General features: G+C 44.1%; 1 protein-coding gene across 4 annotated transcripts in view; it reads right to left on the minus strand.

Moving 5' to 3' along the window:
- Nucleotides 1–15,257, minus strand: part of josd1 (Josephin domain containing 1) — a 62,807-nt gene extending 47,550 nt beyond the window's left edge. Inside the window, exons 1-2 of one of the 4 annotated variants that reach the window (XM_069910036.1) lie at nt 15,116–15,257; nt 12,802–13,481 (exon numbers count right to left, since the gene is read on the minus strand). In XM_069910036.1, coding sequence (XP_069766137.1) covers nt 12,802–12,998 — 197 coding nt within the window. In that variant the 5' untranslated portion in view covers nt 12,999–13,481; nt 15,116–15,257. Of the gene's footprint in view, nt 1–12,801; nt 13,525–15,115 lie in introns of those variants that run through there. The other 3 variants (XM_069910037.1, XM_069910035.1, XM_069910038.1) reach the window with 3 other exon arrangements.
- Nucleotides 15,258–26,737: the final 11,480 nt, after the last annotated feature.

The following is a 26,737-nucleotide window of genomic DNA, read 5'->3' on the forward strand; positions in this document are numbered from 1 at the left end:
TCCTGCTACTTCCTCTCACCATGCTGTTATACCACCTTTTCTTTCACGGCCTCCAATCTTTCCATTGGGGGAGACATAGCCTCAAGATTCAGGATAATAGTTTTGAGTCACGTGATGGAGTAATGGCCAGTAGGGTAAAACCAGCCCTCTCCAGAAAAAAAGAAAAAAGTCAAGAAAAGACAAAGCTTAACAAATATAAAGTATAAGAAATAGAAGATAAAGTTGCAAAGAGAAAGAAGATGGCACCCAAGAAAGAAAAAGTAAAAACCACGGGGAAAAAGAAGAAAAGTCACCAGAAAAGGCCTTTCCTGCACGAAGGAACAGGAAGCCGTGGTGGCAAAGAGCATCCGATCTCCAAGGTTGGTGCTGGCCCCGCGGAGTCGCAACCCCCTGATCAGTGGACTGCAAAAATGGCTCTCTTAGCCAAACAAAAGTGCACAGTGTGCAATCAAAGGTAAAAGGAAACACCAACGGGAGGGGGGCTCAACCGAGGAGCGTGCAACCATGGCGCGACCAGCTGACGGATGCCCAACACCAGGGCCCTCAGCTGGAAGATGAGGAAGGCGGCAGGAGAAGGAGTGAGGAACCAGTAGAGGAAGAAAGTCAACAGGGAGAATGGCAAGAGGAGCAGCAGCAGGAGGCCCGACAGATGAGCAGCCCAGGAGGGGAGGATCAACAACAAAAGGCCCAGCAAGAAGAGGCCTGACAAAGTGATACAAGCAACTCATCAGGAAGAGACACAGATACAGAGAAGAAGACACAAACACAGGTACAGACACAGAAGAGGAAGAAGAAGACCAAGATCTTCACAGAGAGATAGAAGGTAAAACAGATGGACAGAATATAAAGCCTTTTTTGAAGAACAAATGAGATCACTAAAAGAATGGTTGTCATTAGAATTTAGTACAATTAAAAGAAATCAAAAAGAACAGAAGATAAAATGCAAAGTTTAGAATGGGTCATGACAGAAATAGAGAAAAGAGTAGAAAATGTGGAAGAACGAGAAACGGCTGTAGAAATGGAAGTAAATGACTTGAGGAAAACTGGAAGAAACTGACAACAAAAATTCAAGAGTTGTTATCTCAGAAAATTGATATGTTGGAAAATTATAGTAGGCGAAACAACATAAAAATAGTGGGCCTGAAGGAGGGTAAAGAAGGCACAGACATGAAGGAATTTATAAAAGGATGGATCCCGAAGGTCCTGGGAACGACAGAAATGCAGGAAGAAATGGAAATAGAAAGGGCACACAGAGCATTAGCTCCGAAACCACAGGCACATCAAAAACCAAGATCCATCTTGGTAAAATTTTTGAGATATTCGACAAGAGAAAATATACCAGAGCGGGCAAGGAATAAAGTTAGAGAAGATAATAACCATTGGAATACAAGGGTCAAAAAATATTTTTTTACCCAGACATAAATTTTGAACTTTTAAAGAAGAGGAAAGAATTTAATACAGCAAAATCAATTCAAAGGAAAATGGTTACAAATTCATGCCGTGCTTAAAATATTTATACCCAGGGAGCAAAACAGACTGTTCTTCAATCCGGAGGAAGCACAAGAATTCGCAGAGCATTTGCAGGATAGAAAGAGAGATGAAGAGATGTGATAAGAATGAAGAACAGTGATAAAGTATATATAAAGATGTAAAAACAATGTATATGTAAAGAACTAAAGAGGGAAAAGAGAGGGGAAGGAAGGAAGGGGGAAAAAAGGGGAGAGCTTTGTAAAATGTGTAAAAAAAAAGTATTTTCTTGGGGGATGGGGGGGGAGAGAGAATAACCGTCACTGCAAAATCAGTTGACGCTTGCAAGCAAGATCACAATCCAAATGGAAAGGGGAGTTGTGGTTGCCCAGCAAGGGATAAGGGGCAACTCAGGGAGGGAGTTGGGGTTAAGGTAATATTGGGTATGGGAATTGTTGGAGTATTTTATGTTTTAAATGTGTTGTCGTACATTGAGTTTAAAAAGGGAAAACTAAGAGATGAAAATTGGAAAAAGGGGGATAGAGGTGACGAGGAAGCGGAAAAGAGGTGGTAGCAAGATACAAGATGGCCACGTTGAACTATATGACTATAAATGTTAATGGAATACATAACCAAATTAAAAGGAAGTGACTACTAAATTCACTGAAGAAAAAAAAAATAGATATAGCATTTGTGCAGGAAACGTATCTAACTGAAGTGGAACATAATAAATTACAGAGAGACTGGGTAGGACACGTAGCGGCAGCATCATCTAATTCAAAAGCTAGAGGACAAATAATAAGTTATGTCTTCTTCTTTGGCTTGGCTTCGCGGACGAAGATTTATGGAGGGGGTAAAAAGTCCACGTCAGCTGCAGGCTCGTTTGTGGCTGACAAGTCCGATGCGGGACAGGCAGACACGATTGCAGCGGTTGCAGGGGAAAATTGGTTGGTTGGGGTTGGGTGTTAGGTTTTTCCTCCTTTGCCTTTTGTCAGTGACAAAAATAAGTTACGTAACTAAGATGAAAAAGGACTACAATCGGGAAATAGAGCAGTTGGAAAGGGAGATAGTACAGAAAAGGAACTAGTATACCTTTACCTTCTACGGACGTTGCAAGACCAGCTGAGTTAGTTCCTCCAGTATTTCTGGGTTTTTACTACAATTACAGTGTTTGCAGACTTCCATGTTTCACTACTCTTTTTGAGATAATGAAAACAAAGCAAAAGTATTACGAACTGGGAGAAAAAACACACAAAATATTAGCCTGGCAACTTAAAACAGAACAAACTAAAAGAACTGTATTGGCATCAAGGAAAAAGGACAAATAAATTATATATAACCCAACAGAGATTAATGAAAACTTCAAGGAATTTTATGAACAATTATACCAAACTGAGAACGAGGGGAAAAAAGACAAAATAGAAGAGTTTTTAGCTAAAATTGAACTGCCGAAATTGCAAGGTGGAACAAAACAAACTGATAAAACCATTTGAAATAGGGCAAGTACAGGATATATTAAAAAAGCTGACGAACAATAAAATGCCTGGAGAGGATGGATTGCCAATAGAATTCTACAAAACGTTTAAAGAGTTATTAATTCTTCCTCTCCTGGAATTAATGAACCAGATAGAAGAAACACAAAACTTGCCAGATTCATGTAAGACAGCAATAGTTACAGTAATACCAAAGATGGGGAAGGAACCATTAACACAAGCATCATATAGACCAATATCGTTACTTAACTCAGATTATAAAATAGCAAAATTATTAGCAAACAGATTGGCCGATTGTGTACCAAAAATAGTAAAACAAGATCAAACTGGATTTAAGAAAAGACGAACAGCGGATAATCTCTGTAAACTTATTAATCTAATTCATGCAGTTCAAGGAAATAAGAAACCAACAGTGGCTGTTGCTTTAGATGCAGAAAAAGCCTTTGACGGCGTAGAGTGGAACTATTTATTTATATTACAGAGGTTCAATCTACCAGAAAAATATATTAATTGGATTAAAGCATTGTATAATGGACCGTTGGTGAAGATAACAGTAAATGGATATGTAGAGCCAATTTAAATTAAGTAGGTCAACTAGACAGGGATGTCCATTATCCCCCCTCATTGTTCGCCTTAGCAATAGAACCATTGGCAGAACTGATAAGAACAAAAAATAAAATAAAAGGGATAAAAATAAAGGAGAAGGAGTATAAAATCAGCTTATTTGCAGATGACATAATAGTATACCTAACAGAACCAGAAATATCAATAAAAGAATTACATAAGAAATTGAAGGAATATGGAGAAATATCGGGGTACAAGATCAATGCAAATAAAAGTGAAGTGATGCCAATGAGTAATGTGGATTATACAGAATTTAAAAAAGAATCACCATTTAAATGGCAAGCACAAGCAATCCGATACCTAGGGATCAGGTTTGATCATAACTTAAGCCACTTGTACAAACTAAATTATCAGCCACTAATAAAGAAATTGCAAGAAGACTTACAATATTGGAAAGAATTACCGCTAATGTTGATAGGGAGGGTAAATTGCATTAAAATGAATGTGTTCCCAAGGATACAATATTTATTTCAATCGTTACCAATTCCCTTAACAGAGAAATTCTTTAATGAACTAAAGAAAATAATAAGGAAATTCTTGTGGAAAGGGGGTAAACCGAGGGTAGCATTAGATAAATTAACAGAGAGGTATAACCAAGGTAGTTTGCAGTTACCAAACATTAGAAATTATTATAGAGCCGCACAATTAAGGTATTTATCAGATTTTTACCAGACAAGGGAAAAACCAGACTGGACTAAGATAGAACTTGATAAAATAGGGGAGAAGGTACCGGAACATATACTTTATAAGTGGGATGAAAAACTGGTGCAATATAAAAGCTCACCAGTACTGCATCATTTACTTAATATATGGAAGAAGATCCACTTAGAAAAGAAAAAAATGAATTACCAAATACCAAAAGTGTTATTGACACAAAACCCACTAATCCCTTTTACAATAGATAACCTTTCCTTTAGAGAATGGGAGAGAAAAGGAATCAAAAGAATAGAAAATTGTTTTTTGGGAAATAATTTATTAACATTTGAACAGTTGAAGTCTTTCTTTGGCTTGGCTTCGCGGACGAAGATTTATGGAGGGGGTAAAAAGTCCACGTCAGCTGCAGGCTCGTTTGTGGCTGACAAGTCCGATGCGGGACAGGCAGACACGATTGCAGCGGTTGCAGGGGAAAATTGGTTGGTTGGGGTTGGGTTTTTCCTCCTTTGCCTTTTGTCAGTGAGGTGGGCTCTGCGGTCTTCTTCAAAGGAGGTTGCTGCCCGCCAAACTGTGAGGCGCCAAGATGCACGGTTTGAGGCGTTATCAGCCCACTGGCGGTGGTCAATGTGGCAGGCACCAAGAGATTTCTTTAGGCAGTCCTTGTACCTTGTCACGGTGGCCAGTTGAAGTACAAATATGGAATAACTCATAGTGCAATGTTTGCATATGACCAACTGAAAGATTATTTAAAGGATAAATTGGGAAGCAGACTGAGATTACCAGAAGGAAGCAGCTTTGAATATGTGATTACAGACACAATGATAATTAAAAGATTTATAATGAACATGTACATTAAGCTGCAAGATAAAGAAAATGATGAAATAAGCTATAAACCTAAACAAAAGTGGGAAAAGGATTTAAACAGAAAGATAAAAAATGAAGTATGGGAAAAGTTATGCTCTGGAACTATGAAGAATATAATAAACACAAGGTTACGCATGATACAGTATAATTGGTTACACAGGTTATGTATCACTCCTCAAAAATGAAAAGAATGGGATCCAACATGATCAGATAGATGTTTTCGCTGTAAGAAGGAAACGGGAACAACAGTACATGCAATTTGAGCATGTACGAAAGTGAATAGGTTTTGTAAAGATCTAAATCAGATATTAAATAAAATCACAAAAAAATAACATATCAAAAAATCCAGAGATCTTTCTTTTAAGTAACATAAGAAGTAAAGAACTAGGCCTCAAATTGGATAAAGTGCAAAAAGATTCATTATGATAGCCTTAGCAGTAGCAAAAACGTGTATAAGGTTAACTTGGAAAATGGAAGAGAGCCTGAGAATACAGCAATAAAACATGGAAATGAATAAATGTATTCCATTGGAAAAAAAATAACATATAATTTAAAAAATAAAGTCACATTATTTGAACAAATTTGGGAACCGTAGATGGAACATAACAGGGAGAGCTTGCCTCGGACCTCCACCCCCTAAAATCATAAAAACACAAAACGATTTGATTCAGTGTGTAAAAGCAGATGATGCATTTTTCTTATTTATTTTTCATTGTGTGAAGACATTGTTTATGGTTTTATTGTATGTGATGATCAGTTTGTAGAATTTCCTTCAACAAACTAGAATGTATCCTAGTTGGACCAGATGATTCAACCTCTTTAAATTCCGTTAAAGCCAATCAAAAATCTTCACTAACTTCCTTTGCTGAAACTTCCATAATTTCCTTATTGAAGAGGGGTAAATTATTCATTCAGTACCTCCACCAACCACATGCCTCTAATAGAGTTCTGGTCTCTGTCAACCCCAGCTCTCTCTTTACAACACTTTTTCACATCACCACAGAATATTTCTCGGATCTCTTTTTTGTGGGCTGCCTGCCCTTTTTGCCTCTCCTTTTACTTTTTACCTTCCCTCTCACAGGCAACACTGTCCTTCTTTTTCCTACTTAATTTTATTCTCTACCTTTTTGATCATCCAGACAATTCCTATCTTTCCACCATCTGGGACTGTATCTAGATGAAATTCAAAGTCTCCACCTTAAAAGCCTCTAGTATTCAATTAAAGTCTTCCTTGATGAGGTTTGATTCCAATGAACTTAGGCCAAAGTTCATTAAAATCTCACCCTTTCCAACTGACCACTTTTGACCTTTGAGTGGTCCATACCTTTATCCACAGCTGTTCTAAAGCTAATGCCATCAAAAAGTGGCATATCCAAGATGATCTACTTAGCCTGGTTCATTTCTCCGAACCATCAGAGAATGGTGCCCTTTTTGCTGGACCGGAAGCATAACCATCAGGAAAGTTCTCCTGAATGCTCTTCAGAAACTACCGACATTACTGCAATCAGTCACATTGGATAGTTGAGGTGATTATAAGTACCCCGACCTTTGCACATTCCCAGCAAACTTGATAATACTCTCAGTTGTTAGGAATTTTACCAGCCTATGTTTCTCTTCAACCTTATTATTATTTTCCAGACAATTCACTGTGCCTCCAAGATTTGTGTCACTCCAAATATAGAACAGAACAGTCTTATATAATTTTGCCTCTATTGTTTCTTAACTCTACATACACAGATTGCATCCTTGATTGTTTCAGGACATCCTCTCTCCATTCTCCTCCAGCAATGCTGCCACGCCCCCTCCTTCCTTCCCTTCCTCATCTTTGCTGAACATCTTGTATCCAGGAATATTTACAATCCAGGTTTTGTTTCGCTAGTTCTTTGTTTTTGCAACAAAACTGTAACCTCCTCCGGTAATCTGTGTCTGCAACTTTCCAACCACGTTTAATACAGCTCTTACAATTGCCCGCACTGCAATGGATCTGACACATCTTCTTGCATTCATTTTATTTCTGAATAAATGCTTTTAATTTTTTGTCCTGTTGCTGTTTCCTCTTTCCCAATCCACCCTTCTTGTCCATGTGCTCCTGCAAGTTTAGTTTAAAACTCTCCCAATAGGCCCTCTGAGGACATTCCACCTCCAGAGAGCTGGACTACATAGGTTCCAGCAGTCCTAGCAATGCCTCAGGAATGTAAATCCCCTCTCTCATGCACTACCTTTCCTGTCACACTGTGCTGTCCTCCTCTTTATGAAAACCAGAGAAATACTGGAGGAACTCAGCCGATCTCACAGCGTCCATAGGAGGTAGAGATAGCTTACCAACGTTTCAAGCCTGAGCCCTTCTTAAAGGCTCATACCTTGAAGGAGGACTCAGGCTTAAAACGTCACTACTATACCTTTACCTTCTATGGACGCAGCAAGACCAGCTGAGTTAGTTCCTCCAGTATTTCTGGGTTTTTACTACAATTACAGTGTTTGCAGACTTCCATGTTTCACTCCTCTTTTTGAGCAGACCACATAAAGGTTACAATCTTTGAAGTTCCTTTTCTTGATTTCTTTTCCCCAATCCTAAAAATCTTTTCTGCTGATCCATCTTTTGTTTTCCAACCTGTGCAAATGGCACTTTGCGAACAATGGCCCCTGACTATTCCACCTGTAGATTTTCTTTTCTCTCTGTGTGGCACATATTCAATTTAAGAAAAGCACATGCTGAAACTGGAACATAGATCAAAATAGATGGACTTCCAATTATCTTGTACCCTTCGCTGAGTCAGTTTTCCCCCTTTTGACCAAACACAGATTCTTGTGAGAATTCTCGCTGGAATTTAGAAGAATAAGAGGAGATCTTATAGAAACATATAAAATTATGAAAGATATAGATAAGATAGAGGTAGGCAAGATGTTTCCATTGGTGGGGGAGACTTGAACTCGGGGACATAGCCTCAAGATTCAGGGCAACAGAGTTAGGACAGAGATGAAGAGAAACTGCTTTTTCCAAAGGGTGGTGAATCTATGGAATGCACTGCCCATTGAAGCAATGGAGGTGACCACAGAGAATATATTTAAGATGTTTGGATAGATATTTACATAGTCGGGGAATTGAGGGATATGGGGAAAAGGCAGGTACTGTAGATGGAGACGAGCTAATCACAGATTAACCACGATTTCAATGAACGACGGAGCAGGCTTGATGGGTCGGATGGCCTCCTCCTGCTCCTATTTCTTATGTTCACATTTACAAGTATTTACTGATTTTTTTTTAAATTGATTTTGATCGGGAGACAAATATTAACCAAGCAAAATACCGCCTACTTTTCAAAAATATCAAAATTATTTTTAAAGTTTTGCTGAGAGATATTCGTTTCCACCTGGCAGTGCGTGTGGACTGGGAAGAATCCAAAAGCTTGTGTTTCAAGAGTGAAAAACACCAAGTCTCAATTGACAATACTACAGATTTTGGGCAAGATGCAAAGGGAGTGTGATTTAGAAATTAGAGATTGTGATACTGAACGTCACAATTTCAGATCAAATCAGAGACTGCATCAATATTTGGTTTACTTTCTGACATGAAATGGCTAAATAAAAAGTAACAAATCAATAAACAAATAGAGATATCTATATATATGTGTGCGCGTATAAGAACTAAATGGGTTTAGAATGATTATCACATCTTAATTAGAGAAAAACAAGGCATTCGCAGAAGCCCAATCAAAATAAAATGGCTCCATTTGAGAAAGCAATGAGTTAATAAATGAACTAATAATGAATGACTCAATGGATCAGAGAGCATCCAGAAAGAAAAATGTGTGATTTTAAGGTCTTAAAGAAAAAGGAAGTGGAGAAACAAGAAATTCTACAGCTTAGTAATTTGCCAAATGAAGTTGAGTTGCCAATGGATGAGTGAAATGAGAGGTGTAGAAGCAGAGGTCAGATTTTGAGCAATGTGGACTCCAGAGGGTATGGGAAGTTATATACCGGGCAGGGTAAGGCCTGAAAGAATGAGGATGTTAAATCTCAGGGGTATGGAAGCTGAGAAGCAGCTGCTGTTCAAAGAACAGGGCCCAGCATGCCTAGGATTAATTTTTGTTGAGTTTGTTTACAGAGCTGAAAACCCATTGAAGATCAGATCAAAATAGTTGAGCCTGTGATGAGAGTTTGAATGATATGTGTTGACATTGGGACGGAGATGGAAGGATGGCATGCAGATAAAAAGTGCCAGACTTTGAGATGCAATTAGGATGACAGCTTGTGTGCAATATGAAATCCAACTCTGGTTGGCTGGCCCAGATGAATGCTTCTGTGGTGTGATTTCTTGGAAGTAAATGGGACATGAATGACCACCACACGAACAAATCCTACTTCACCTTACACATCACTCCGATTTAGAAATATACTTGGCTGTCACTGGATCTAAATTTTGGAAATCGCTGTTCAATAGTATTTGGGGAGCACCTTCACGGATATGGACTACAAGGTTCATGGCTCAAGGTTCAAGGTTCATGGTGACAATGGATCATCTTCTCTCCAGCCATTCAAAGGGCAAAAATATCTGCCACCCACACCTCTCCCCATATCCAAGAAATATTTAATTTTCCTGGACCCAAGATGGCGGCCCCAGGTTTGGCAGCGGCCTCAAGGAGTTGCTGACTCCGGCACCAAAAAAACAGGAAGACCAACCCCCGTTTGAGGAGTAGCAGAGAAGATGACCCTACATGATGGTGACCGCGGCAGCGGACCAGCAAAGGGCTTTGAAGGCTGAAGAAAATCCAGGCTCAGAGAGTGGTAGCCGTGTGGAATGAGCTTCCGGGAGAAATAGTGGCGGCGGAGTCAATTGTATTATTTAAGAAAAGGTTGGACAGGTATATGGATGAGAAGAAGATGGAGGGTTATGGGCATTGTGCAGGGAGGTGGGACTAGAGAGGGGTGTTTGGTTCGGTGCGGACTAGAAGGGCCTAATGGCCTGTTTCCGTGCTGTAAATTGTTATGTTATTGTGTTTTATGTTAGGTTGTTGGGGACTGCAGTCAGGGAACTTGCACCAGGCTGTGGACAGCAGGAAACTAGCTTGAAGGGGTAACAGCTATCGGAACTGGGATACGAGAGGATGCCAAGGGTGCTGGAGCCTTCCTGATTGTGCCAGAGGTTTTGGATCTGGAGCTCAGGTTGCTAACAATTTGGAATGAAGGTTGTGTGGATGCAGAGGCTGCAGAAGCACTGGAGGCAAATCCATGGACATTTGGTGACTCTGGGGGGTCTCTCTTTTGCTTCTCTTTCTCTGACTAAGAGGGGGCAGGGCAATTTTTTGCTGATGGTGAATCCCTGTCTGCCTTATGGTAGACTAAAGGAAATTTTGTGTAATATTTTACATCTTCAGTCTTATTTCATGACTTAAAAAAAAGCTTGTATCATTTCACATCAGAGGCCCATTGGGTCTAGGCCTACTTGAAGTACTGGTATCAACTCCAATCCTCACATTCCACATCACACTTGCCAATTAACATTCTCCCAATTCTCCCCACAGGCTAGCTACATTAAGGGAGATTTATACTAACCCAGCAGCCAGCATGGGTTTGGTGTGTGGGAGGATACAGGAGCCCTGGATTGGGATGGGGGCGGGCGGCCACAGAGAGACCATGTTGACCCCACATCGACATCAGGATTGAACCTGAGTCGCCGAGGCTATGAGACGACCACACGACCTCTCAAAGGGGTGGGGGCGGGGGGAGAGTAATCGCAGCAATCCATCAACTTGTGCAAGATTGAAGTGACATTACTGGAGCAGTCGCTTTTAATGTGGTTTGAATGCACCTCTCATTTCTCAGAATAAACCAACACTGGAGGATCCACTTCTGAGCAAAAGCAAAACGTGAAGGTCTGCAGACAGCACAGTTGAATTAAAAAAAAATACAATGCTGAAGAAACTCAGCAGGTGAGACAAGAGTGGAGGAAGAAGAATCAACATTTCACAACAAATTTTCTGGCAAAAGGTTATCTACTTGACACATTGATTCCATCTCTCCCTTTACAGATCACGTCAAACCTGCTAAATATTTCCAATGATCTCTGTTTTTAACATTACAGCAACCTTTTGATTCGGCACATTTCAGCCTTCTGCAGTCAACAATTAAATCAACAACTTCAGGTTGATCCAAATCCAAAATTGTATCCCACATTTCCACTGCTCAGTATTTTTCCCCTATCTAAACTTACCTGAAGAGGTGAGTTCACCACCCTCATTCATACCTTCTGTTATTCACTAGTCTGTCTCGTCATCTTCTCGCTGGACCACCACCACTTACGTCATTCAGTATCTCCTGATCAGCCTGTCACAAGCCATCCCTTTCATTCCCCTATGCTGACATTTGATTTGCTCTTGTAACATCATTGAAATCAATCCGCGCTTTATGGCAGAGAAAAAACAACCACCACACCTTTCAAGGAAAACTAAAATACATTACACCCAGTGAGGAGTACTGAAAAAAAAAACAATGCTGGAGAAACTCAGCAGGTTGAATAGCATTCTAAGATAAAAATATATAACCATCGGCTCGGGCTTGAACCCTTCATCAAGGTATGAGCAAGATGGTATTTTTTGATGAGGTCCAGCTCTATAAAGTGCACTTTTTGATCTGATGAGTTTCTCCAGCATTGTGTGTTTACTACAACCACGGTTCCTGCAGACTTTCATATTTGACTCCCGAGGACCAATGAAATTCAGTGCATTAAAGAACTGTGTGTTTATCTTTGATTAGTTAGGACACTGTAGCTGATAGAATCTCATCTTAAAATCATATCCAAAAAAAAAGCACCTTTCAGTTCAATCCTCTCAAATTATTACATTAGATTGTAAACCCAGATCATTTGGCTTGTCTCTGGAGTGGGACTAAACCCACCATCTATCTCAACTTCCCACCAAGTCATGGTCAACATTAGGCTGAGCATAAAAGAAACATAGAACATCGAACACTGCAGCCCTCAATATTAGGCCAACCCAAAAAAAAACCTGCACCACAGAAACAGGCCTATCAGTCCACCCAGGGTCACGTATAGCAGTTTGTGCCACACTGTTACAGTGTCAGTGACCAGAGTTCAAATCCAGCTCTGGCTGTAAAGAGTTTGAATGTTCTCCCATGACCTGTGTGGGTTTTCTTTAGGTGCTCCAGTTTCCACCCACCCTTCAAAATGTATGGGGGTTGTAGGTAAATTGGTGTAGTTGGATAGCACGGGAGGAAGGGCATTTTGTCTAATTTTTAAAAAAATCAAAATATTACTACGCCTAGAACCATTGTACCTGCACCAATCCAAGTTGTTCTTAAATTTCAAGATCAAGCCTGCATTCACCACTTCATTTCGCAGCTCGTTCCACACTCTCGCCGCTCCCTGCGTGAGGAACTCCCCCACCAATGTTCCCTTTAAACATTGCACCCTTAACCCCCGTTATCGTTCTTGTTAATCGTTGGCCAGGGTAGCACGGTTAGCGTAGGGGGACAGTTAGCACAATGGTGTTCCAGCACCAGCCACCTGGGTTCAAATCTGGTGGTCTGTACATTCTCCCCATGTCTACGAGAGCTTTCCCTGTGTGCTTCAGTTTGCTCCCACCCAGGGTTGATGGTTAATTGGGTTCGTGGGCTGGAGGGCCTGCTACCGTGCTCTATGTCTAAATTTATTACTCCACACCACAATAGAATGCAGTAACACCTTTTCTCTTGTTTCAGGTACCTCTGAAAAATTTCCTGCAGCGTGTCTCTGGTAAACGCTCTCCCATCCTGGAAGACATTGTTGAGAGCATGAAGTGCACACAGCTCTCTTCTCTGTTTCTCATGGTAAATCAAAGTAGGCGGCTGCACATCAGAGTCCAGTTTTAACTTATCTCCTTTCCAGGGGACACAGCTCATTTTTCAGTTCAGCAAAACGAACTGTCCGAAATGTAGTCAAGCTTAAGAGAAAGTGCACTCTGACCTCAGTTCACATTCCAGGTTCATTATAGTCATGTTAAGACTTCTGAGCAGTAGCATTGAGTCTATTCGCAACTCCGTAATATTCAAATACGAACAAAAGCTGTGACATTCAAAATGTAGTCATGGTCATTTCCTGGTTCTTAAAAATATATTGTACGACTCCAACGAAGAAAGGCCAGTGAGAAGAGAATCTTTTAAGGACACATTCCTCCGACAAAAATAGAACACTTTTAAGACAAAAGTCAGTATTTTGTACCCTGCAGTTCAGCCATTCCAGTGCAATGTTTAGAAATTCTCAATTAGCTCCTTGTTGCTGTGAAAATCTTCTTTGTTGCAGAAATCTGCATTGCGAATTCCATTCTTCTCAAATCTACAGACCAATCCCACAGATCTTCTTCTTCTTGGCTTCTGTGATGGTTCCTATGGGTGGCATGTCCCAGGATTTCAAAACAATTCTGATACCCTGCACATGTAAAAAAAGTTACCTCCCTGTCCAGGGATCCACACTGGAATTATGCTCGACGCAGAATCCTCTGAGATCATACCCTTCCTTGGGAATCACTTTAGGAATTGTCCTTTTGCCTTGGGAACCACACTGGACCCCTCTCTCCCCTGGTAATCACCCCCCCCCCCCACCCGAGTAAAACACCTCACCCATCTCCCTGGGGAAATCACTCCACTCCCCAAGGGAATCACTCCAGATACCCCTTACTCTCTGGGGAAATCACACCTTTGTCTGAGGAAATCACTCCCTCCCCAGGGAATTGCCCCCACCCTTCTCCATGCAGTATACATCCCACCCCAATTGCAGAATAAATGAAGATCCACTCTCCCTAGGGAGTCACTCTGGAACAGATTAGGAGCCCTCCTCTGCCACAGGAACCCCCCTCTCCCCTGGGGATCACTGGAGACCCTCCTCTCCCTAGGGATCACTGGAGACTTCTCTCCCCACTGGGATCACAGGAGACCCTCCCTCCCCTGGCGGAACACTGGAGACCCCCCTCTCCCCTGGGGGAACACTGGAGGACCCCTCTCCCTTGGGGGAACACTGGAGGAGCCCTCTCCCCTGGGGGAACACTGGAGACCCCCTCTCCCCTGGCGGAACACTGGATACCCCCTCTCCCCTGGCGGAACACTGGAGACCCCCCTCTCCCCTGGGGATCACTGGAGAAACCCCACTCTCCCCTGGGGATCACTGGAGAAACCCCCCTCTCCCCTGGGGATCACTGGAGAAACCCCCCTCTCCCCTGGGGATCACTGGAGAAACCCCCCTCTCCCCAGGGGATCACTGGAGAAACTCCACTCTCTCCTGGGGATCACTGGAGACCCCCTCCTCTCGGGATCACTGGAGACCCTTCTCCCCTGGGGGAACACTGGAGACCCTTCTCCTCTGGGGGAACACTGGAGACCCCCTCTCCCCTGGGGGAACACTGGAGATCCCCTCTCCCCTGGGGGAACACTGGAGATCCCCTCTCCCCTGGGGGAACACTGGAGATCCCCTCTCCCCTGGGGGAACACTGGAGATCCCCTCTCCCCTGGGGATCACTGAAGACCCCCTGTCCCCTGGGGATCACTGGAGAAACCCCCCTCTCCCCAGGGGATCACTGGAGAAACTCCACTCTCTCCTGGGGATCACTGGAGACCTCCTCCTCTCGGGATCACTGGAGACCCTTCTCCCCTGGGGGAACACTGGAGACCCTTCTCCTCTGGGGGAACACTGGAGATCCCCTCTCCCCTGGGGGAACACTGGAGATCCCCTCTCCCCTGGGGGAACACTGGAGATCCCCTCTCCCCTGGGGATCACTGAAGACCCCCTGTCCCCTGGAGATCACTGGAGAACCCCCCCCCCCACTTGTGAAACATTCTGGAGACCAGAATGGGACCCCGCCTCCACCACTGGAGCCTGTGATACTCTACAATCCTCCGGCGTCCCGGGGTCGCCCTGTTCCCTGGGATCCTCCCGTGCGCGCCTCCTCCTTCCAACTCCAGGCCGCCTCGGCCCCTCCGCCCACCACCCCGAATGCCGCCGCCGCCGCCAGGCCGCCCCCATTCACCGAGCCGCCGCAGCAGGAGGAGGAAAGAGGCCGAGCCCACAGCGCCGCAGCCGCAATCCCCTTCACGGCACGGACGGACAATCCCCGAGCACCAGCTCTCCGCTCGCCGCCTGCGCACGACGTCAGACCCACCCACGGCTGCCGTAACGACAGCCGGGTGGGGAAGCAGCGCGCCGCGTCGTGGCGTCATCACGCTCAAGGTCCCGCCCCCTTCTGATTCTCCTTGGGAATGGCAGTGCCTGGCGAAGTTGGTCCAAGTTGAGGACACCTTTCGTGCACAAAGCCCAGCAGAAGCATCGTAAAGCATCAGAGCATAGCTGCTCAGTTGTCATTGAACCATAGAACATTACAGCGCAGAAACAGGCCCTTCGGCCACTTCACCTGGCAGGTCATTCCACACCCCCACCACTCTCTCGCCGGCTGTCAGGCAGCAGGGAGTTGGGTCGCAGCTGATAGTGTCATCAGCCCGTCCCTTAGCTTCAAGATGTATGGATATCCCCCAACAATCTATATATGTGATGTCCCCCCCCTCCCTCTCCCACCCACCCCCTCCCTCTCCCACCCACCCCCTCCCTCTCCCACCCACCCCCTCCCTCTCCCACCCACCCCCTCCCTCTCCCACCCACCCCCTCCCTCTCCCACCCACCCCCTCCCTCTCCCACCCACCCCCTCCCTCTCCCACCCACCCCCTCCCTCTCCCACCCACCCCCTCCCTCTCCCACCCACCCCCTCCCTCTCCCACCCACCCCCTCCCTCTCCCACCCACCCCCTCCCTCTCCCACCCACCCCCTCCCTCTCCCACCCACCCCCTCCCTCTCCCACCCACCCCCTCCCTCTCCCACCCACCCCCTCCCTCTCCCACCCACCCCCTCCCTCTCCCACCCACCCCCTCCCTCTCCCACCCACCCCCTCCCTCTCCCACCCACCCCCTCCCTCTCCCACCCACCCCCTCCCTCTCCCACCCACCCCCTCCCTCTCCCACCCACCCCCTCCCTCTCCCACCCACCCCCTCCCTCTCCCACCCACCCCCTCCCTCTCCCACCCACCCCCTCCCTCTCCCACCCACCCCCTCCCTCTCCCACCCCCCCCCTTTAAAAAGAATAAAAGAGAAACCTGGGTGGGGAGTCAGTGCTTCCGGTGAATATCTGGGGAGATGCCCCCTTATGTAATTTCTTTTATTAATCCATCTATTGGTGATTTTGTCAGGGTGTGGCTGCTGCTGTGTTCCCGTGTACATCAGGTATGGCTGCCATATTTTAACAGAGGTGCTGTGCCAGTTTCTAAAATCAGACATGATTTTTTTCCATGGAAATACAGCTATGCATTTCAGTAATCCACTTACCAATCAGAAGAGGGGAGTCCGTCTTCCAAGTATCGCTGCGGACAAAGCAATTAATATGAAATGAATTTGGAATTTGGTTAATTTGCAATATATCCATGAGGTTCCCCAGTAGATACAATGTTGGGTCTGGTGGAAAAGTTACCTTCGTTATCCTGGTTAGTATATCGGCCAAATCCTGCCAAAATGGGGCCACCTTTGCTCAGGGCCAAGTAGTTTGAACAAACGTTCCCAACTCCACTCCATGTCTCTGGCACCACCGGCTTTGTCTTGTGAATCTTCTGTGGTGTGTGGTAGAGATGGTATAGAAAGTTGTATTCAACCAGTCTGTACCTAGAGTTGTCACACTGTCTCTACACCAGTCCAACCAGCATCTCTCATCAATTGTGTTGCCCAAGCTCGACTCCCAACTCTCTCTTCATCTGTGCAGAGCTTTCACCTTGGAGAACTGAGTACATTCTCGAAATAAATTTGGGTGTGTTTCCCAGTCGAAGCATTCTCTCAGTCCCACTAGGTGTAGGCGGAGTCATTGTAGGGCCCCACCCAACCCTTTGAAACAATCATAACTGGAGGTAACAGTGAAAGATCCCATATGACAAATCATATTTACCTTTTAGCTGCTCAAAGGACATAAGCTGTCTGACTCATCCCCATCCTTTATACAACTCACTATCGTGGTATCGTCAGCAAATTTGTTGATGATGTTGTTGCTGTACCTAGCTACACAATGTAGGTGTAAAGTGAGTGGAGCAGGGGGGCTAATAATGCAGACCTGTGGTGCTCCAGTATTGAGGGAGATTAAGGGGGTGATGTTCTTTCCAATCCTCACTGATTGTGGTTTGGAGGTGAGGAAATCCAGAATCCAATTACACAGTCAGTCGGAAAAACACAAAATGCTGGAGAAACTCAGCAGGTCAAACCTTGTCCTTTATGTAGCAAAGGTAAAGATATAGAACCAATGTTTCAGGCTTAAACCCTTCATCAAAGTATGAGAAAATGCTGGCAGGTGGACAGCAGCAATGAGTGGGAGGGGGGAGGGCTGGGTGGGTGGGAGAACTGAAAAGACAGAAAAGGGGAGGGGAAAGAAAAGGCGAGCAGGTTTAATGGAAAACAGTAAAGTCAATGTTAAGGCCATCTGGCTGGAGGGGGCCCAGCTGGAAAATAAGGTGTTGCTCCTCCAATCTGCGGGTGGTCAGGGTGGGATAGACGTGAGCACGGGAGTGTGACTCAGAATTGAAAGGGTTGGCTACTGGGAAGGCGCAGTGACAGAGAGGAGTTGCTCAGTGAAGCGATCTCCAAATCTGTGCCCAGTCTCTCCGATGTAGGGAATGCCACAAAGGGAGCACTGGATGCAGTAAATAAGTTCTGTGGATGTACAAGAGAAGAGTTGCTTGTTTTGGGCCGCGGACCGTGGTGAGGGAGGAAGTGTGGCCGCAACTATTACATCTCCTACAGGCACAAGGGAAGGAGCAAGGTGTACTGACAATAACCACAACAGCAGTGGGAGTATAAGACAGCTTTAATAAACTAATATGTACACTAAGAGGACTTGTCTCTGCAAGACAAACTCTAGACTGTAGCTCTGGACTGCTTTATATACAAGGTCACCGGGATGACCCCTGGTGACCTAGTGGTGTAATTACATATCACCACACAAGCAGTGAGGAGAGACGAATCCACAAGGGAGCCACGGAGGGAGCGGTCCCTGCAGAAGGCTGGGGGGGTGGGGGGAGGAGGAAGAAGGAAAAGTATGTCTGGTGGTGGGATCCTGTAGTAAGTGCTGGAAATTCTGGCACATAATGTGTTGGATGCAGGGGTTCGTGTGGTGGTAGGTGAGGATGAGGAGGTTTCTACGTTTGTTGTATCTGGGGGCAGATGAACGGGAAATGGAGGAGATGGGGGTGGGAGATGGGGCCACCTGTAAAAGAAGGAAGACATTTTGGAAGATGTGGACTGGAACAGATGTGGCGGAAGCGGAGAAGGGGATGGAATCCTTGCAGGGGACAGGGTGTCAGGAAGTGTAGTCCAGGTAGTTGTGGGAGTTGGAGGGTTTGTAGTATATGTCGGTGGAAAGTTTATTTCCCAAGATGAAGATAGAGAGATCCAGGAAGGGGAGAGTGTTATTGGAGATGGGCCAGGTGAGTTTGAGATCAGGGTGGAAGTTGGCCACAAAGTGGATGAAGATGGCAAGCTCATCGCAGATGCATGAGGCAGCGAGTCCCATGGCTTCTCCTTTGATTTGGTGGAAGTGGGATGAGTTGAAGGAAAAGTCATTTAGAGTGAGGACAAGTTCTGCCAGGCAGAGTAGGGTGGTGGTAGAGGGTGACTGGTCGGGTCTCTGGTCCAGGAAGAAGCAAAGTGCTTTCAGTCCTTCTGTGTGGTGGATAGATATATAAAAGGATTGGATATCCATTATGAAGATGAGGTGGTCCAGTTCAGAGAATCTGAAATCATTGAGGAGATGGAGGGCATCTCCTAAATGTTCCAATTACACAGTGGGGTGTTGAGTCCCAGGTCTTGGAGTTTGCAGATCAGTTTTGAGGGGATAATGGTGTTAAATGCCAAACTGTAGTCCATAAAGGACACAAAGCCAGTAGAACAATAATAAACCATCAAGAATCATGGCTGTTCAGGTGTCAATTGCATAAATTACTGCAGCTTAGCTAAAATATTTATTTATATGCGGCGGCTTGCAATTGTGGAGATCCAGCTGGCCCATGGCGCAGCAGCCCACATGGACAGAGATCGTAAAGCAACTCCCAGGACAACAAACCGGCAGGGTTAGAAGCTGGGGCAGCATCAGACCAACAGCCCTAAAATGACATTGGTCAAGCTGCCCAGCTAACTCAGCAGAAACAGGCTGGGGAGGAAGGGCCTTCATATGCATGAACGGTCCTACCCGCTATTGTTATTCATATCAGCAAAAATGGCGGGAACTTGAACAGTATAAAAGCAGCCCTTCCAGCCCTAATAAAGGAGTGAGCTTAACCTGCCACACTGTGTGTGTGTGTGTGTGTGTGTGTGTGTGTGTGTGTGTGTGTGTGTGTGTGTGTGTGTGTGTTTGTTTCTTTGTAGCGGTCGGCTACATATCCACCCTTTTACATTCATTATCTCTTTTTCTGCTTTATGGCACTTTATTGCAATTTAATTCATACTATTCAAGTTCATGTTTATTATCATCTGATTGTACATATGCCGCCCTACCAAACAGCATCTCAAACCATGGTGAGGGCAGAAAAGCACAGAATAAATATCAAAATATGGGATGACTTTCACGGTTACAGGATAATGTTCATCAATCTCACAGCCTGTGGGAATAAGCTCTTCCCATAAGACCATAACACATAAGAGCAGAAATAAGCCATTCAGCCCATCAACTCTGCCCCACCATTCAATCATGAGCTGATCCATTTTCCCATTCAAACCCACTGCCCTGCCTTCTCCCCATAAGCATTGATGCCCTGGCTATCAATCTCTGTCTTAAATACACCCAATGATTTGGCCTCTACAACCACCTGCAGCAACAGATTCCACAGATTCACCAACCTCTGGCTGAAGAAATTCCTCTGCATCTCTGTCCAAAGCTGACATCCTTCAATCCTGAAGTTGTGCCCGCTTGTCCTAGACTCTCCCATCATGGGAAACAACCTTTCTACATGTATTCTGCCCATGCCTTTCAACATTCAAAATGTTTTAATGAGATTCCCCTCATTCTCCTAAATTCCAATGAATACAGACCAAGAGCTGTCAAACACTTCTCGTATGATAACCCTGTCATTCATTCCCAGAGTCATTCTAGTGAACCTCCTTTGAACCATCTCCAATGTCAACACATCTTTTCTCAAATGAGGAGCTCGTAATCCTCCAAGTGAGGTCTCACCGGTGCCTTATAAATGCTCAACATCACATCCTTGTTCTTATATTCTATTCCTCTTGAAATGAACGCCAGCATCGCATTCGCCTTCTTCACCACCATCTCAAACTGCAAGTTCACCTTCAGGTTATCCTGCATGAGATCTCCAGGTCCCTTTGCATCTGAATATTTTCAATTTTCTCCCCATTTTAACAATAGTCTGCCCATTGATTTTTTTTTTCTACCCAAGTGCATGACCATACACTTTCCAACATATTTCATTTGCCACCTCTCTGCCCATTCTCCTAATCTGTCTCAGTCCTGTAGCCTCCGAGTTTCCTCCACCGCTCTTCCACCAACCTTTGTATCATCTCTCAACTTGGTCACAAAGCCGTTCGTTCCATAATCCAAATCATTAATATACAACGTAAAAAGAATTGGCCCCAACATGGACCCCTGTGGACACCATTAGCAACTGGCAGCCAATCAGAATGTGATTCCTGTATTCCGACTCTCTGCTTCCTGCCAATTAGCCAATGCTCTTGTACGTTCCCTGTTAAACCATGGGCTCTTATCTTGTTAAGTAGCCTCATGTACGGGGGTCGTGGCGTGATGGCGTAGGAAGAAGATGTGTAATTCCACCTCTCCCCAACTGGACTAATTAATGTCCGATTTAAAAAATTTGGAAAGTTTTAAAAATAGTTTTTAAAGATGTCTGAAGACTGAAGGAAGAAAATAACTACTAATGTGAAGAAACCAAAGGCTCAATTACAGAAGAAACTATCATACAAGAGTGCTGAAGAATTGAGGCCTACTCACCAAGTTGAAACTACGGAATTGACAGATCCAGTTCCCAAGGCCCAACAAACTCCAGGTCGGATTAGTATGATGCCTGTATGGCACTGCTGCCTACTCAGCTGACTCTAATACACTTGCCCATGATACTGGGCGAGCGGGTGAGGAGGCTGAGTGGTGTCTCCCGATTACACCGCGTGACCCCACAATTGTGCCCGGCAGCCCTGAAACGTGCGGAGGCCCGTCTGAAGACGCGCCTGCACGATCGATGGCGCTGCCGGGCATGTGCAGTGCGTCACGAGTTCGCGACTTGTTAGACAGGGTCTGGGCTGTGAGGGGAACTGGCTGGCAATGGGCTGAGGAACTCGGCCCTGGGTCAGTGGGGGTCCAGACCCGCAGCAGAGCGACCTGGCCGATAACAAGCGCAGGTGAGGAGGGGGAGGGAAGTTCTGCCTTGTCAGAATGGAGACAGGAAGAACTTGCTTCATACATTACAGCTAAAGAAGGCTGGCCTCAAGGAGGAATGGAGGAATCTGGCTGAGAAGCAGTTTTTACAACTTTGGAAGGGACTGCTCAACAAATGGACAATATGTCATCCCAGATGTCTTCTCAAATGGATCAAGAAAGTTAAAGTTAAAATGAACAGTATTGGTGAAAGAGTGTCATCTGTAAAGAAAGATATGACTTGTTTAAGCTGATGTTAATAGATGTCTGAAAGTGGTGGACACAGTGCAAGATAATTTCAAAAAGATTGAAGGGGCATTCCATGATCAAAAGACCAAATGGAACGGAATAGAGATAAAATTGAAAAAGTGGTAGATTCTTTTGTAGGATGGGAGATTCAAAAGAGAGAATTTTTTTTTTGTATTTTAAATTTTTTTAAATTTTTCACACTATGAACAATATCAATCAAAATACATACAAACATTTCCCTCAAATATACACAGTGGCATTTCCTCCCCTTTTTTCCCCCCTACCTTCCTTCCCTCCTTCCCACCCCCCTCCAAACCCATTAAATGTTCAACATATACCATTAAACAATGTCATCACACAATGAAAATAAAGAGAAAATTGTTGAAGAAGATCGAATCTCTGGAAAATCAAGGGCGTCGGAATAATGTGAAAATAGTAGGACTCCTGGAAGACATTGAAGGTTCAGATCCAGAGAGATTTTTTTAAAAAATGGATTCCAGATCTACTGGGCATCGAATTTTTCCCGGATGGTTTGGATTTAGATAGAGCACACAGAGGGTTTTACTTCATTGTCTGGGATATCAGGATAGAGAGATGATTTTAAGAGGTGCTGTTCAGAAGGCTCGGCGTAATCAAACTTCAATGATGGTTCAAGGCAATAGAGTTTTTTTCTATGTTGCTTTGAGTCAGGAATTATTAAGAGGCATAAGGAATTTAATTCAGTAAAAGGAATGTTGTGGAGAAAGGGGTACAAGTTTACTTCCCGGTTTTCTATGGAAACTTACAATCTCGGTTTTTTGAGAATGACCATGATGCATTAATTTTTGCTAATTCTTTACCAGATGTGCAGGGAGCTGATCAACCATTTTCACCATAGAGGAGAATGTCTGATAAGAGAAATGGGAATGGGAATGGAAAGAAGAGTGAAATGTCAAGGATCCTGATTGATATTGAAGATCCGGATCAATCTTTGGGATTGGAATCATTGAGAATATGATTGAGATGGACAATTGCTGAAAAGTTCGACTGGGGGGTGGTGGGGGTGGATGACTGAAACTTTCGAAAGTCATCTGCCACCAGTGGGTTTTTTACCACACACAGTTAATTGGGGAATGACTACATTGGTGTAGTTTTGGGAAGATTTTTTTTTTCTGTGTGTTTATAATATTGTAGGGGTTTTTTTTTTGTATTTTATTTTAGAGGTTTTTTTATTATTTGAGCAAGGGAAGCTTTTTTTGTAATATACATGTGAATTGTGAAATTAGAAATTTTTTTAGTATAAAATGTCTAATTTGAATTTTGCAACTTTAAATGTACAGGGATTGAATAATGCGATTAAGCGTAAACGTGTTTTGGGTTACATTAAAAAGGTGAAGATTGATATTGCTTTTTTAACTGAAAAAGAACATTTAAAATTGAAGAGAGATTGGGTAGGACATGTAATTGCATCTTCTTTTAATTCTAAAAGTATGAGGAGTGGCGATTTTGGTTCATAAGAAAATACCGTTTGAACTGGAATCATCTTTTGAGACAGAGGGTCAAGTTTTAATGGTGCATTGTAAGATTTTTGCAGAATCGTGGACTTTGTTCAATGTCTATTCACCTAATAGAGATGATGAATAATTCATATCTCAAGCTTTTCTGATGTTAAATCAGGCTAAGGAAAACATTTTAGTGGGAGGGGATTTTAATTGTGTTTTAGATCCATTATTAGATAAATTTCCGAAAAGTATAAAGAAAAAAAAGTAGCCTCATGTATGGCACCTTGTCAAATGCCTTCATATTTATTAGCTCTTTTTCTGTTCTAATGTAATGGAGGATTAAAACCATGTGCTCAGATGCTTGTTTGCTTATGTGAAACTGACGACACTGGGGCCACACTCAGGTCATCTTACTTTCAGAATTAGCAGATGTAATTAAACTCAGCCATGGGGATTTATCTGAAGATACACTTTGAAATGGAATTCCACTATGAGGCCCAGGGAAAGCAGTTGTCAAATACGACGCTCTGAAATTGACGAATTGGTCACAACCTGTCTTGCTCAATAAGTTTTAATGAGTCTTTGTATCTACGAGATAAACCAGGAAATCATAGCATCCTGGTTCCATAATAATCAATCTTCTAAATTGTAGAATAGTATGCTCAGCTTTGATTTTGACTGACAAATGTTAGAGGGAGTGGGTGCATGATTAATTGTTTTTGGGGTATATAAGCCTGTGATCCTGCTGCTGAAGTTTAGACTCTCCAAGGGATGGGAACATCCCTTGTCAAGAAGGAAGAACAGCCAGAGTCCGAGCAATGTCCCGGTCAGGGGAGGTGAAGAAGCTAGTACCGGCGCCCCGGAAACCTACTACAAGTGTGCTGTCATTGCCTCGCTTCGGCAGTTGGGATCAGTCGAGGCGCTGTTAAGTATGATTAGGCAGGGCTTGCATATTATAGTTTGGAACCTTTTTTTGAATTTGTAATAAACATTTGTGTAGACTGAACTGCTCTCGGTGTGTGTCTCTGTTTTCTTTCGGTAGCTCAAACACTGTGTCCAATCTAAAACGAACAAAGTGAGAGGTACAAGTTTACCCAAGACATCTGTGGCACTTTATTGGAATTTAATTTATACTATTCAAGTTGAAGATAATTGTCATCTGATTGTACATGTCCAACCCTACAAACAGCACCTTTCCAAACCACAGTGCAACCCCAAAACACACAATACACAATCAAAATAAGTGTATATAAATATTTGGGGTCAATCTCACAGCTTGTGGAAAGTAGCCATTCCCCAGTCTGGCAGTTGTAATTTTGATACCTTCTTCTTGATGGTTTTGGGCTGTGATCTGGATGGAAAGGGTCTTCGATAAGATGAAGATTTTGCTTTCTGAACACTTTTCGATGTAATTTATTGATTTTGAGCTGCTGATCACAAAAATTGCCTTAACATTTTCCTATCACTTATTTTTATTTTTAGATATAACCTATTTTTGAGATTTCCTGCCATATTTAAAGTCTACTAGTGTATTGCCCATAAAGCAGGCTGATTTGGTCAGTCCAAGCACGTAGGCAAATATTGTCTTAGGCCTGGGCATGCTTGGAAAACTTTTAAAGACATTGCTGAGAATTTTCTTGGCAGCTACATAGCACCAAACTCCAGCTGATTAACAACATGCTTCAAGCAGACAAAACCCATAAAGTTCAACATGTCATTAAAATTCATTTTTTCCATTCACACTTGGGCCTCTTCCCTGCTGATCTTGGTGCCGTCAGTGGTAAACATGGTGAAAGGTTTTGCCAAGACATTCCAACCATGGAAAAGTGGTATCAGGGCAACTGGAAGCCATCAATGCTGGTCGACTATTGCTGGACACTGACATGAGAGGCATCAGATGCTGAGTACAAACGAAAATCAGTGGCAAAACAATCTTAGGCCAGTTGAACTAACGCAATGTGTCAGCATCATGGGATTAAATGTGCTAAATTTTCCAGCTTCCTCCATGATACTGCAAATCTGAAATGATGTTTGTGTTCAGCTTGAAGTTGTCTATCTGTAGCGCTATCGACCAACCACATTAGACAGAGGGTTGTGATTAATAGGCTTTAATCACCTTAAGACATCAACACATCTCACATGTTGCTGGCCTGGTTCCAAGGCAGGTACTGAGGGAGGAGATTGGGTGTAACAGTCTTTATGGGGATTTCTGGGAGGGAGGAGTCACAGGTTCAGGGGGTGTGCCAGGTTGCAAAGTCCAGCGGGGTGAAATGAGTCAATGTCCATTACAAGTTCAGCATGTATGGTGGTCTCATCTATTGCTGTGACCATCATAAGGTTTGCTGTGGTTCAGCTGCTGGTTCCCAGGTGGTGTTTTTCATGTCAGGCACCTTTGGAGGCTGAGGGGCGGTAATAGGACCATGGGGATGCTCAGTCTGGGGTTGGGGCATAGTGTCAGGTGAATTAGAGGGGCTGGTTGGCCAGGGTTACCATGAGGGGGCGCTGATAGGTTGGTCGAGAGGTCCCCTGCATGTGCCAGGTCTCAGATAGAAACTGTGTCCTGCCGCCTATCCTGGTTCTCATGTAAGCGTATTGGGGGTTCGTGTGGAGGAGGTGGATCTTCTCAACCAGAGGATCAGTCTTATGGCTCCTGGTATGTCTCTGGAGCAGGAGAGCCCTGGGGGTCATCAGCCAGGATGGCAGTGTGGTTCCCAACACCTGGGGAATGAAAAAAGCCTTTTCTTCAGTGTCGCATTAGTAGCAGTACAGTGGAGGGACCTGGTGGCATGGAGCGCCTCAGGGGGGACGTCTTGCCACTGGGAGATGGGCAGGCCTTTCAATCTTAGGGCTAGGAGGGCTGCCTTCCAGATGATGGTGTTCTCCCTTTCTATCTGGTTGTTCCCCCAGGGGTTATAATTGTGGTCCTGCTTGTGGCTATGCCCTTGGCCAATAGCTCCTCAGTATGAATGAGGATCCCCAGTTACTGTGGATAAAGCAGGGGTATCCAAGTGAATATGCTACAGAGGACCTTTATAACTGTGGCCGTGGTCATGTCCGGGCAGGGGATGGTGAAAGGGAAGCGGGCGTATTCGCCAATGAAGGGAGGGGGGTCCTTGAAGTCCATACTCAGATGCTCAAAAGGACAGGTGGTTTTGATGAGGTGGGTTTTGTCTGACCGATAAAATTGGGGTTTACATGGCACAGACAGGGCAGCTCCAGGTCAGCTCCCTGATATCCTCAGCCGAGTAAGGGAGGTTACAGGCTCTAATAAAGTGGTAGAGCCTGGTGACCCAGGTTGGTGCATGTCCCCTGGTGCAGGGCATCGGGAAGCTCATCGAGATTCCCAGGTCATTACAAGATCTCATAGTTGTAGGTGGACAGTTCAATTCTCCACCTCAGGATCTTGTCGTTCTTAATTTTTCCCCACTGTTTGTCATTGAACATAAAGGTGACTGCTCGTT

Source organism: Narcine bancroftii, chromosome 13 (genome assembly GCF_036971445.1).
Source record: "Narcine bancroftii isolate sNarBan1 chromosome 13, sNarBan1.hap1, whole genome shotgun sequence".
Taxonomy (NCBI): domain Eukaryota; kingdom Metazoa; phylum Chordata; class Chondrichthyes; order Torpediniformes; family Narcinidae; genus Narcine; species Narcine bancroftii.